The sequence below is a fragment of the Hippoglossus hippoglossus genome, chromosome 21 (genome assembly GCF_009819705.1).
Source record: "Hippoglossus hippoglossus isolate fHipHip1 chromosome 21, fHipHip1.pri, whole genome shotgun sequence".
Taxonomy (NCBI): Eukaryota; Metazoa; Chordata; class Actinopteri; order Pleuronectiformes; family Pleuronectidae; genus Hippoglossus; species Hippoglossus hippoglossus.
In genome coordinates this window covers 2,685,233-2,699,329 of record NC_047171.1, presented here as the reverse complement: position 1 = coordinate 2,699,329, position 14,097 = coordinate 2,685,233, and the positions used below count along the sequence as shown (strand labels likewise).

Genomic DNA, 14,097 nt, shown 5'->3' with positions numbered 1-14,097 from the left:
AACATTGCTTCGATTGCAAAAGCATTTACATTTGTCATAATAATCTGATATTGTTAAAATGCTTATTCCAATGTTGCAGTGCAAATGAAAAGATGGACATGTTGCAGCATGTTAAATCCTGCATGCTGGTAGCTAGCCAGTCTGTAAACACTTTAATATCATCTGTCACATGTTGTTAATGTTTTGTGATATTTCATTAATATCTTTGTCAAGGAGAAATGAACAGCAAGTTTAAATATCTACTTTAAAGGTATGTGAGTGTGAATGTGAATGAAATTAATTCAGTGTGTAGAGAAATACACAAACAGTGGAGTGCAGCTGGTGACCAAGACAACACAACTGCAACATACTGCATATTATTCACCTCCTGACCAGAGGAGACCATAAGTCATAATTAGTCTTTTTAAAAAAATATATATATATAAATACACGTTTTGTATTGTGACATAATATTAAAAATATATGTTTGTTAGGTTTTTCTGCATATTTATAGCAACAAGACACTTAAAGATATGTGACTTTTTCTAAATCAACATAATCAGTAGGTTTATATTCAACCTAAACTCAGATTGTAACAAAGTGCACAGAAACAAGAACTATTTATTTTTTCTCATTATCTCCTCAATCAATTAATGTCAGTCATCTGCATGCTGCATATTCTGAATCCAGATGTTGAAGGAAATTGTGTTTTTGAAGATGATCCAATGATTTGCATTAGTTTGTGTTCATGCAGTCGGGTGACAAATGAAATGAAAACGCTCAATGAGACACAAAACCAGAGCAAATGCTTCTGTACAGTTTGAGATCAGAGAAGAATCCTAATAGATGATTAATATACTGTGTGTCTCAACATGAATTCTATTCCTTATCTATTTCTTATTAAATTATTTACAAACTAAATCTTTTTTTTATTTATTTTTGTCTTTTATTGTTGTTGTTATAAATGTAACATGAGATTTCCTGTTTGGCCGCTGCTGCCTGTGCCTGTAGCAGATCTGCATCGTCTCACCATAACCTTGACAAATCATTTGACATCTTCATATAGAAATCACTCACCTGAGGCAGTGACACGACATGTTACCAGTTATCTGAATATACAGGAACATGTATAAAACACCTCCACATGCTGAACATTACACTTACACGCGACTTGTAGCTTCACTTTCCAACATCAATGATGATTCCAGATGATCTGTGCTGCAGAAACATCCCGGTAATGAAAACAGTCTTAAAAATAATAAATAAAATACTTCCTTTAATTCACTGCTTATGTGTGAAAGTCGACTGGGAGTTCAGTGGAATTTCCAATTCTCAACTGTCATTTTCACTGAATTTATTTAATAGCAACGATAATAACTTTATTTATGGGTTTTGAACACAAATGAAATGAACATCGTGAGAGAACAAAGTCATTTTGTAGTGTTGTGAACCAGCCAGAGGTTTCTCCTGAAGCTCCTGTCACAGAATCACTTCGTCCAGAAGCAGAAGCTAAATTCTTCAAGTGAACTTTCCCTTTAAGATCAGAAGTGATCGTTTTCCAATGTAAGTCTTGTGTATTGTTAGTATCGTACATATTTTCCTCGGGAGGTCGGTGACATCAGCGCATCAGCAACTCCCCCCCCCACCCCAGCTGGAATATAAAGAGATGATGTAAGAAGTGATTAAGTGAAACCGACGTCCAGAGACAGCATCGTCCTTCCAGTGCAGGTGAGATCTCAAATCAATCTGTGTCTGTCACAGTCGCATTATCTGCTTTGGTCCAATCTCGTGTGGTTTTGACCGGGCTTTCATTTCACAGGGATTCTACTGGGAACCGCTACTTCGGTTTCTACTGGGATATCAGGAAGAAGACATCCCTACAGTCATTCAACAGTAAGTCCTCATCTTGGTTTAATATTCCTGCAGTGTTTTCACTTTCTGAAGAACATGAGAATAAACATTCAAGAGCAAAGTCAAACAGTCTGCGGAAATTTAGCAAAAGCTGAAATTGGAAGCATCAATGTGTTGATGCTTAAAAAATAGCTGATGTGTTGATTCGGCCAACACACATGCTGCTGAGATTTTTAAACAAAAGCAAAATATTCCTTCAGATGTGATTGACTGTGTGTTGTTGTTGTGGTGGTTGTGTGTTTTGTCTTTAGCTCAGTGATGGGGCTGTGTGCAGTCCTCTGTGTCGTCCTGCTGTTGCTGAGTCCGGCTCTAAGCGACTCTAATGGAGACGGTTCCATCATCATAAGAAGTAAGGGATCCCAAAATCAAATCAATGCATAAAGTGATTATGAAAAGTTTGTTGCCATTTTATTCCTAGTGCTTCATTTACTAAGTTACATGACCATTGGGGAAAATACCATTAAGAAAACTGGAATTATATAAAAAGACTGCATGCGATAAATAGTGAAAAGATCCACCAATTTATTTTTTTTAAATAAGAAAAAAACGAGTGAATAAAAAGAGGTTGAATTAGGTCATTTGATTGATTGGATTGAATTTACTTTAATTATAACTTATTATTACTAATTTTATTATATGTGTGTGTGTGTGTATGTATATGAAAACACTTTTTTGTATTTATTACTTACCAGATGATAACTCCTGTGTTTTCAGTCCTGTGAGCAAACACAAGCAAACTTATATTCTCCTTTATTGTTTTGGGCTGAAAACAATAAAGTGACATTTTGCAGCTTCTCCTCTTAGTATGTTTATTTATTTTATTTATTTTCACAACACTGGAAATCGACCCGACTAAAGGACAAATGAAATCATTACAAGCACAATACAAAGGATACAGAACTATATCATGTTTCATGTTTCACCTTATGATTTTGCTCCTAACTACACCTGCAGTAGCAAAGTCATGAGACTCATCCACGATGACGGTGGGATTTGATTTGTCTGTTGTTTTCATGTCTGTTTTTTATTTCCTCCTGGTTCCTTCAGATCCAAACATCGATGCGTCCTGGTACACGGGCAGAGGGATCAGACCTGTGGGGAGGTTTGGCCGAAGAGCTACGAGGACAAATGAGCATCGTGTCACAGCCAGAGTTTACAGACTCAAATCTGACAGAGACGGCAGAATCTGGATCCATCAGTGATGACAACCACTGGAGGATACAAGATGAGATGAGATGAGATAAGATAAGATAAGATAAGATAAGATAAGATAAGATAAGATAAGAGAATCCTTTATCAGTCCCACGATGGAGAAATCTGCCGACAAAGTCTACTCGGCTCTCATTTCTTTGGAGTTTTCTATAACATATTGAACATTTTGTTTAGTTTTTGTCATTTTCTGTAAAATACTTGTGTTGTTTCCTTCAATACAAAAGCTCGGATAGTTTTGGCCTTTCATACAAAGTCCATTAAAAATGTGTTTTCTTGAAGATTGCTTTGTAAATTCAATAAACAACATGAGACAATAAAGTCTTAATGCAGTGTGTGTATCACTGGTGTGTTCTTATACAAACACACAACTGAAAAGCTCTCGTAAAATTAAGTTTATAAAACTGAAAGAAACTTTTTGAAGAAACCTTTTACAAACACACTGAGAATGTCACGTTTTTAATTCTGAATAATGTTCCTGATTGCCCCTCATACATTTACTTAACTCACGCAGCTATTCTAATATTTCATTTTGCTTTTCAATCACTTTTTGTGCCTTGTATCTTGTGTTGACATAGTGAAGCACTTCAGTTCAACAATAACTTTGAAGTCATTAGGTAACTTATTCGTTGTTTAATTATCACTTTGGTTGTGTCCATAGCTCAGCTGTTAAAATGAAGACACACTTTTCACTGAGATAATTCCGGGGGTTTACACAACATCTGCAAACATCTGTTTTTTAGATTCTCAATATTTACATACAATGAAAACCAAATGATTCCTGTTTTATTGTTTTATTTACTTCATGTCATCTTCTCAGCAGGAGGTCTGGTGTCTTTCTTTTTCTTTAACTAAACCAAGACCATCAGTTCCTCTGGCTCTGCACAAGCTTGGTTTCAATCAGCTCAATAAAGCCTCTTCTGAGTGATGCTTGAAATCAGTAATACAAAGTTCACACTTAGAGGATCACAGTTGTGTGTGTGAAAACACGACCAAACATTTAGCAAGAGCCCGACTGCAGGGGAGAGAAGTCGGTTTACATAAGAAAGCGTTGATGCAGCCAAATGCAGACAGAAATACTGTTTCACCAACAGTCAGGAATCCACTTAATCCCAATGTTATTGATGCACAGGGAATATATTTGTGTTATTCATGAGTGTTGATCACTAAAGGAATCGGGAGAACTCAGGGGAACTCTGCTTGGGGGGGGGGGGGGGGGGTTCCTGCAGGTGGATCCTAAAGAACGTACAACGCCCCCTGTCCCTCCTCCTGCTGTCCTCCTGGTACATGTCCGAGGCAGAGGTGATATAAGTTCACACGTCCTTTACTCAAGTAGAAGAAGCAGATTAACCTGTGTTAAAAACAACTCAAGTAAAGGTAGAAAAGTATTGATTAAACCTCTTTACTTTAATAAAAGTATATAAGTACAGGCTCTGAAATGTACATATAAAAGTAAAAAGTTAATTTCTACCGGCTGTTTCTGTGCAGAGGAAACTGAGACTCATGTCTCAGTTTAATACAGTCTGAACTATTTAAGTTAAATCACTTTTACTTCAAAGAAAATTAAAAACAATAAACTAAAAACGGGGTTAAGGCAAGAAAATTGTTTATAGCCTCAATTCCTGTGAAGTGAAACGACCTGAAACTTGAACCTTACAAAAAAGAGGCACAACTTTAGTTACTCTTAATATAAAAAAGTGTGTTTATCTCATTATTTTGTAGGTTTTCCAACATGTTAATATAAAGATGGACAGTCACAATAACTGTAATAAATTAAGTTATCAAACGTTCCTGTCGTCCCAAGTCGTCTAATATCGCTCTGCTCCAACCAATGCAGCTGATTTCATAACGTTACCTCCGTCTCTTTCCCTCTTTTCTCCTCTTCTCTTCTAGGGCCCAACTCTGCAGCAGGGAGCAGCAGAAGTGAGCGTGTCCCTGTGATGCAGATTCACCACCGGTGTCTCCCTCCACTCTGACAGACCCTCCTGCTGGGCTCCGACACACTCGTACACGCTGTGGGCTGAACCACACAGCTCTGTCAGCACATGCATCACATGCACTCTGGTATTAAACAAGAACCAGTCAGAGGTCAGGAGGTCAAGAAGTGAACGAAGGCAGGTCACTAGTTAAAGAACTTGAGCTTTATAGTTTCCAAGCTGTCAGGAAGTGTCAGATTGATGATGAACCAGTGCTGCTTCTGTTGGTATCTGCTGCCCACTAGGGGTAGATGTGTGGCCTTTCCACTGGGTGACACCATTTTCAGATGGTTTCTAAATCCAGGTAAGATTAGCAATGAATATAATCTTCACATCTAAAAGTTTTTGATTGATGGGGCCTGTTAGGTCAAAGCTCAGACCATAGGCAAAACAGAGGTCTCTCTTTTTTGTGTTTACGTTTAGTGACGACTTAAAAATGTTTGAGCCAGTTTGAGCCTTTGAGCTCCAGGGGGCGCTGTAGAGTCTCTCTGGCAACTCAAATGTTTTTTAAAAGTCTTTCACTCCAAGTGCTCTTAGTTTTCTTAACTCTGCAAAGTCGTTGTTGTGTTTTGTGTGTTGTCGCTTCGTTTGTTGGGGAGCCAAAGACAATTTTCCACTTTTGCAGACATTACAGTTCTATTCTATTCTATTCTATTCTATTCTATTCTATTCTATTCTAAATGACTCAACACATTTACTTACCTATAGCTGCTAACAACTCGTTGACCTGGAACCCCGACATTGCAGATGTCTCTGAAAAGAACAACCCCCTGTCGCTGGCCAGCCCCTGTCCTTCCTGTGAGACAGCAGACAAATCAGAAATTGTGTGACTATATAAACGGGGATTGATTGTGATACCGTTTATTGTGTCGTTGTCTTTGCGTGTACCTGCACTGAGACTTGCCTCTCCTCAGCCAGATCCCCCTTGTTGCCCACCAGCCACAGGACAGTAGATCCTGGGATGACCTGTTGCTCAAGCTCTCTGAGCCACACCTGAGCTCTGAGAAATGTTTCCTACAGCGACACGAGCACATGCAAGTATACAAACAGATGCAAAACCAGCCAAGACAAGCCCAGACGAGTCATTTATCTTTTTTCTTTTACCCTCTTGCTGATATCGTAGACCAGGATGGCAGCGTGGGCTCCTCTGTAGTAAAGAGGGGTGACGCTGTGGTATTTCTCTTGCCCTGCCGTGTCCCATATCTCGAAGCGAAGATTGACGTCACTCAAATGCACCATACGGGTCAGGTAGGCACCTGGAGGGTCAGATGGCAAAATTTAAGATTCAAGATTAAAGATTTAATTGTCTCCCAGTGAGTTTTTAGAGTTGATCTTGACTCCATTACATGTTTACTTGTTTTTGAGTTATCATCGGGTGTGTGAAATATGTGTAAAGTGCTTTTGTATGATACAACTAGATCAAACTTTTGTTTAATGACAACATTTAAGTTCGATAGTTTGGGAAATGAATGTATTTACTTTATTAAAATCAGAAGATCGAAGCTACTCTCAAGTCTGGGTGTTATTCAGACGTATGATGAGGGTATAGTAAGGAGTCAGTTAGCCTAGCTTAGCATCAGGACTGGACACAGTTAACACAAACCAGCACCTCTGGAGCTCGATAGCTAAGAAAATGAATTGTAAAAACAACAAGTGGTGTTTTCATGTTGGGCAAAATCAGTCAAGCCTATAAACCACTGGCAAACATTAACTAGGTTGGCTGAGACATCTGGAGGTGTTTGTCTTTGTTAACCTCTGGATACAGTTTCCAGGCTGTATTTGATTCACTGTATAACTTTACTTTTAGTGTGTACACACATGAGGGGCATCGATCTGCTTCCAGCAAAAGAGCAGAAACACACATTTCACACAAAGACAAGATACAAATCGATCTTATCGTGAACTCACAGCCAACAGTAGGCGATGCGCTCCTGAACTCATCCTTCCCAAATCGCAGAGCCAAACATGACTTCCCCACACCAGAGCTCCCAAGAAGAACCATCTTAGCCCTGAGGGTTTGCACAGGTCTCCTCGGACGAGCTCCTCCTGGCGACCTCGGGAGATTCTCCCCCATGAAAGGAACTCGGAGCAGGTGGAGCAAAGTCTGTTAATCCTGATCCGGTACAGATAAATGTTTTCCTTCTAAAGAAGCAACAGCTACTCCAAACTGCACAGAGGAGCTGATACGGCTGCTTTGTCGAGAGAGTTTGTCGCAGCGTCAGCTTGACCTTAGAAATGAAAAGTAAAACCAAAGTCCAGTCTTAACAACACAATCTCACTTCCCCACTGAGTCATAACAACATAAATCTGGACTGTTTCTTCCTGCGTTAGCTCCTCACATGACACCTCTTCACCACAGGGAGGCGGCATTGCACTGATTACACCTCCTGCTGTACCAGTCACAACCAGGTATCGAGCCTCTCAGTCTGTGAACACGTGTTGAATTCACTCTTTTATTTTCCTCTGTAAAGGATCTGCAGTTTGTTTTGAATGTCAATTATATGAAGAACAGCACAAATACAAAGTTATTCACTGAAATGCATGTTCGTTCATTAGCATTACCATTTTGAAATGTGTTTGGTTTGGGAATCATGTCCATATAGACATAACTCATTTAAATACACAGAGAACTGTGTTTTAAATGCTTTTACAACCTCATCAGATACGAGCATAAGATAACTGTCACTTTCTCCACAAAGAAAAATATATCACATTTTAACCTTGAGCCTTTCGCTCCTCATGTGAGTCCAGACTCACATTAATCCATTGTACAGGTTTAAAGGTTCAGAGTGTAGAATCTGGGGACATCTAGTGGTGAAGTGTCATGTTGCAGCTGAACACCCCTCACCTCACCTCACCCTCCTCTTCCAAACATGGAAGAGAACCTGGGGTAGCTTCAGTTGTCATAAAAACTCAAAAGGTTTAGTTTGTACAGTTTGGACGACTGTAAAAAACATGGCTGCCTCCGTAGAGAGGAGCCGCTCCTGATGTAAATATAAAGTAATTCAATATAAAGTATATAAATATAAAGTATTTTAATATAAAGGGTCTATTCGTAGGGAAAGCAAACAACAATTCGTACAATTTAGATGAAACACACTAGTGAAAACATCGCTAGGATTATTTTATATTTATATACACTGGACCTTTAAGCATCATGTGAAATTCAGCTTTATCTAAACAAAAATTCAAAGTTGTGTTCCTGTAACATTGCAAACCAGTGATCCACATAGATTTTAATTAATAAATAAGAAACACACCCCAATTAAGAATAATTAAAGTGCACGTGTCTTGACATGACTCGTTACATTTAGATGAAGATATCATGGAAGAAAAAGTCTCTGTGTTATATTACAGGCGTTGACAAATGTTATAACAGTGATATCACAGGGTATCAAAATATGTATTGAGGTCATTATGAACTCGCCTGCCACACTGTACTGGCACGTGCGCACCGAGGATTATGGGATTCACATATTCACATTGTGTTGGATGAGCTGCAGTAAAGTCAGCGAGCTCTCGGTCGTCTGCCTCTTTAAGAAGCACCAGCCTGTTTTTAGTCCTCGCTGGTCACCATTAAAAATAGCAGTGGGAGTGTGAGAGAGTGAGATCTCCCAACAGGAGCTGTGGTTTCAACCCCCCCCCACCCCCCGAACATGTTCGGAGCCAGCGGCCGGTGCTGCGTTCAAGGACCAAATCCAATAATGACAATAAAACTGAACTTTCACTTATTCTGATGTTTATTTATTTATTATAGGAGGTTTATAAAAACTGATTGACCAGTTTGGTTTGGTGTCACCAGTATTGACTTGCTTGTGTTATTATGACATTTACAGCTTGAGTTGAAACGTTTCTACAGGCAACACAGACACACAAATCCAGATGTTAGTGTTATCACTGCACATATCCTAAAAACATCATTTGGGCTTTGATGTTAGTGATAGGATAACTCCCCCCCCACACTGAAACGTGACGTCGTTCCAGCACAGGCAGCTGTTGTGTTTCCATAAAGTTGTGTTATCCGTTGTGTGTTCTCTGATTTCAAACAGAGAGGACACAGTCCACGGATGTGACATCGCCTCACTGTGCTGGAGTGAGATGTCCGACAGCACGTGAAGGCAGCGCGGTTTGAGTTGAGGCTTTGAAGTTGCTGCGTGTCACAGGTACGAGTCCGGGAGCCCGTCACACCGTCACACCCGCTGCCGGAGAGAACAACACACACTTTATTCCAACGCTTCAGTGACGAAGCTGAAGTTCACGCGTGTGTTTGATTCCCCACAGAAAACGCGCGCGCCGTGAACGCACAGTTGTAAGTGAGCGCGCGCTCTGTGGGAGAGACGCACGTGCGGCCGCAGCTTGGCGCGGGTTAGTCAGTCTCGAGTCAGTTCCGGTGCAGGAAGACGTGTTGGAGCGGATGCGTGACAATGACCCTGCTTGTTCCGCGTGTCCGCGTTTGACTCGAGCTGCGCGGCCGCACACGAGCCTCAGCCGCCGCCCGGGCCGGATTACTGCTGCCGAGCGGACATGGGGACTCAGGGCGCGGGACGGAAGAGGTCCAGCAAGAGGGAGAAGACCACGGCGGAGGACGATGCCCTGAACCTCGTAGCGAGAGAGGTGAGAGGAGGAGGAGGAGGAAGAGCTGTACCCGGAAGGTCTGGGACTGGGTGAGGAAGAGTCCACAGGGGGCTCTTCCTCACCCAGTCCCAGTGAGGAGACATGTCTCACTGCTGGGGGTGAGGGGTGACCCCGGTACACACGTACACACACACACACACACACTCACACACACTCACACACTCACTGCTGTTTGATTACGACTGGCACAGGTATCTTTTGTTTTTTACTGGTATTTTACAATTAAGCACATCTTTTAATTAATTAATCAATTATCCACAATTACTCTTCTTAAAGGGATGGTTCACCCCAAAATGAAAGTTCACTCATTATCCACTCACCACTATGCTGATGGGGGGTTTCAGGGGTAAACAGCGTTACAGCAGAATCCAATACAATGGAAGTAAATGGTGATCATGGTGACATGTTCCAAAGTGTGCTCCAAGTTCTTAGTTGTTAGAGTTAGTTAGACTTCCTACGTGGATTTATTCATACCTTTTTGGGGTTGTAAACTTTATTATGAATAGCTATAAATAAAAGAAAACAAATCCAACAAAATATATAGAACTGAAACTAAGTATTTTACAAGCTGAAGAGGTAAAGTTCCCATCAATGGCACAATAACCCAATTTACACTAACTTGACCTTAACAGACCTTTTATTTTTCAAAATAAATGAATAGCAAAGTGATATGAACATAGCTAAACAATTAGGGCAAGTGATTAAAAGTCCGTATGAGACGAGGTGCAGTAGCAGCTCTTATAAACACGACCCACAGCAGATTAATAATACTGTACTTAAGGATTATGAGCCTTTTCATGTTCTAACGTGCAGGAGATGTTGTGTCAGTCTGGAGTTAGCAGCAGTTGCTCTCCATTGTTTCCAACAGGTGGTGAAGTCGTGTTGTGACAGGTTTACTAGGCCTCTAATCTCTTTATTGTGATGAGTCTGGAGCACGAGGAATTGATGTTTTGTGGCAGATGTAAGGCCCCATGTGTCCTCAGGAATTAAGTCGGTGTCTGAAGTGTGATACCCGGCACGCTTTTGTCTACGCTTCAGTCCCTGAGGGGCAACACACAAGTAAAGAATCACTGTTTCAGTATGATTTCAAAGTAAAATTCCTACCGTCTATAAAGGAAACAGTATATTAAGAAGCAACATTGTGCTTCTGTCCTTGAAGATACCAGCACAGATCTACTTCTGAATTATTCCTTGTCATTAATGAATCTCCCTTAAACAGTTCTGCAATAAACTGTCACCTTTTGTTGTTTGTGTGCTGGACTACGGTGCAGACGAGGAGTGAAGTTAGAAAACTTTGTGTTTATCTTAGTTTATCTGCAATGAAGATTCTACAGTTAAATGTTTTTTTATTCAATAAAACAGCTTCTGGTTTATTACAGTTCACATGTGTGGCTCATATACACGCTTGAGTGATTTAACTGGTGGTTTCATACATTTCATGGCGGCCATTTGACTTTTCAGTTTGGCATCAATCAACACTATCTTCAGAACCAGGTTCACAACATTTCAAAATAAAAGCTCTGTAATTCAGATGGATATAAAGCTATGCAGCATCCAAATGAACATTGTGCTTTTACTTTGAGGACGAATTTAGATATGCGTTCCACATACAGACAGATGGACGTTTGTGGAATTAGCAGATAGATATAGATTCATATTTGTCCAAAACGGATTAATGACAATTCAGTGTCATTTCTTTTCGGTCACAAATGTATATTTAGTGTGGACGCTGCTGCTTGTTACTCAGCAAAATGTGTGTTTCTCCTCCTGTAAAGTGATGAACATAAAAACCTGAAACCCACCGTCCCATCCTCTGCTCTCATTCAGGGCAGTTTTTAAAAGTGTGTGTAGCTGTAGGAGGAAGTTGAGTCTGTGCTAACCCAGCCCGGATGTTTCACCTAACTTGCAACTCACTTGTAACTGACACGCACACGATTTAGTCATCACTTTTTAGCTATGAGTGGTAGCAAGTAAAACTGGTCACACTGCACATTTCTGCTACTGGTTTCTTGTTGTCGTCTCTATCTTGTGTGGCAGCAGTGTCACCAGGATGCAGCAGCGATCACAAAACATCCAAACAGGATACGACAATCTGTAAGTTCAGCCAGTTTTCTCCCACATGTGCAACAGGGAGAAAGTGTGTGTGCCTTTAAGTAGCATAGGGGTCAGGTCCCTCACTGGCAGTCACCTGACGGGATGGCATGTCCGCCCTGATGAGTTGGCCCATTCTGAAAGAAGAGTTTTAAAAATAGATGCTCCTGAAAGATCAGCTGTTGCTGCACCCCAGTTTTAGATTTGACCAGTGGGAGCGGGGGTGGAGGTGGAGAGATGTGGCTCACCAACTGTCCGTCCTGGCAGCAAGAACATTGGTGTTCCAGAGTAGAACAGAAGGCTGAAGAAGTTGAGAGTAGGAGCCGAGTCTGTTTGTGGAAACTTCTGGTCCTTGGGTGTCATGTTTCTGAACGATCCTCCGCTGCCCTTTAGTATCACAGGGCTCAGAGGAACTGGTAATTCTGTGAACCTGGTTAATGGTCGACCAAATGGGAGGAGACCCCACAGCAAGACAGACTGTCACCACCGAATACCAGAGCATTAGCTGTTCTGATCTTTAGGGATCTGGTTTGTCTGTCAAACCGTTGGAATCCGGTTTGTAAACATTGATTTCGTCTGAGGACGGCTCACTGTGGATCAGCTTCTCTCAAATAGACGGAAATGTGAAAAAGAACAAAGTTTACTTATTGAATGAAAGTCTACAATCAAACACAACATTTTAAGAAGTGACCTTGGTCCTAAACTGTGTAGCTGCTGCAGTGTTCGGCTCCTGGTAGAGTTTTATGCTGTTTCACTGTAGAGCTGATACCACACCGGGGCACTGGAATAGAACAGAGCCGTTAATAACACGGTGCCTTTTATTACTATGACAAGTCTAAATGTCTTCTGTGAGTCATTTTGTTCTGTCCTGCAGCGACCGTGTAGTCTGCACACAGTGTGTCCTGCTATGAGGTGACACCGCTGTGCCTTTTTTTTGTACAATGTGGCAGTGGTGAAGAGCTGTTGGCCTTTTTGGTCCAGTGGTTTTAATGTCTCCCTGTGAAGTCAGTCTCACATTCGTCTACCTGTGACAAGCTCGTGAAACAATATGTAGTGTGGGAGAAAATCACAGCGTGTATGAAAAGATGTGGTCTCATGTGTCTCAAGTTAGCAAGATGTTGAATATCTGACATCACCTTTAGATTTCCTCCTTTAACAAAGAAAGAAAGATAATCATCTTCAAAAATATTCTTGATAATTAATTAATAATGATTTTGAAGGGCTCTGTTAGAGATATTTTTCCACTTGAGCGATATTGTTAGTGTATTAATCATCAACAGGCCATGAGACACAGTTTATCATGGTGTTCCTCCGTTTCCCCTCAGGTTGGTGTCAGATATTGACAGTTAGAGCTGAGTGGATCTGGTTTTCCTGCTCCGGTCTACAAGCTTAAACTGGTTTGACATGCAAACTAAAAGACATTTGTCATCCTGGTCATGACATGAAAGTCTGGACCCAACTGTGCCGACATCTTCCGGAGTTCATTTCTAAAGAAAATGGCTTCAGTCCCATCAAATTCAAATCAGGAGCATCTGCTGAGTCAAGTGAGACACCTGTTTTCAAAGTGGTTTAAAGGTGTTTACACCGGCCGAGCCCCACTAACATTCCTGGAGTTGGCCCAAGGCAAACTCTTACTTTCATGAGGTAAAGACTCACACAGAGAGTTTGTGTTACACCCGGAGGTCTCACCCAGATGTGTCACAGTGTAAATCTAGACACTGAGCACATACTTGGCCTGTGAAGGTTGTTATATTCAATGGGACAAATATTGACTAGTAGCTTAGGAGTTATGATCCTAAATGTCCTGATGGGTTGGAAAGTCAAAACCAGTTATCTACTGCGCACACACACTCTTCTTCACACAGGAAATACGCCCACTTTTACTTTGAATACACTTTCATTGTATAGATTGAATTTATGTCAAAGTCTTGCTTTGTTAATAATATGGGCTTCAGACCCCAAACTTCCACAAAAGCAAGACGAGCATCTTTCCTCATGAATGAATTCACAATCAATCAATCATTATTTGTAAAGCCCATCTTCACGAATCACAATTTGTCTCATATGGCGCATAAGGTGCAACGTCCTCTGTCCTCAACCCAAAATTTACTCAACAGAGATATTTAGAGTGAAGGTTAATCTTGATTATATGACATAGAAAAACAGGCAAATTACTTTACTGATATTCCTCAGAAAGTCAGATGAATTATACGATTTTCCAATAAGGTCAAGGTGTGAGCACCAGACCTCCGTCCACAGCTCCTCGTCAGGTTCCTTGTGATTGTGTCTTTTGTAG

General features: G+C 40.9%; 2 protein-coding genes across 6 annotated transcripts in view; one reads left to right on the top strand and one right to left on the bottom strand.

Annotated features, from left to right (window-relative positions):
- Positions 1-3,877: 3,877 nt before the first annotated feature.
- LOC117754942 (ras-related protein Rab-42-like) lies at positions 3,878-12,164 on the bottom strand. The gene is made up of 6 exons (XM_034574304.1): positions 12,050-12,164; positions 9,419-9,799; positions 6,180-6,331; positions 5,964-6,089; positions 5,778-5,871; positions 3,878-5,119 (listed from the first exon to the last, which is right to left on the bottom strand). The coding sequence occupies exons 1-6, from the start codon at positions 12,162-12,164 to the stop codon at positions 4,989-4,991; spliced, it is 999 nt and encodes a 332-aa protein (XP_034430195.1). The 3' UTR covers positions 3,878-4,988.
- Positions 9,494-14,097, top strand: part of lrrfip1a (leucine rich repeat (in FLII) interacting protein 1a) — a 31,490-nt gene continuing 26,886 nt past the window's right edge. For 4 of the 5 annotated variants that reach the window (XM_034575175.1, XM_034575174.1, XM_034575173.1 and 1 more), the window contains exon 1: positions 9,494-9,689. In XM_034575175.1, the coding sequence (XP_034431066.1) occupies positions 9,600-9,689 (90 nt within the window). In that variant the 5' untranslated portion in view covers positions 9,494-9,599. The remainder of the gene's footprint in view (positions 9,690-14,097) is intronic. The other variant, XM_034575177.1, reaches the window with a different exon arrangement.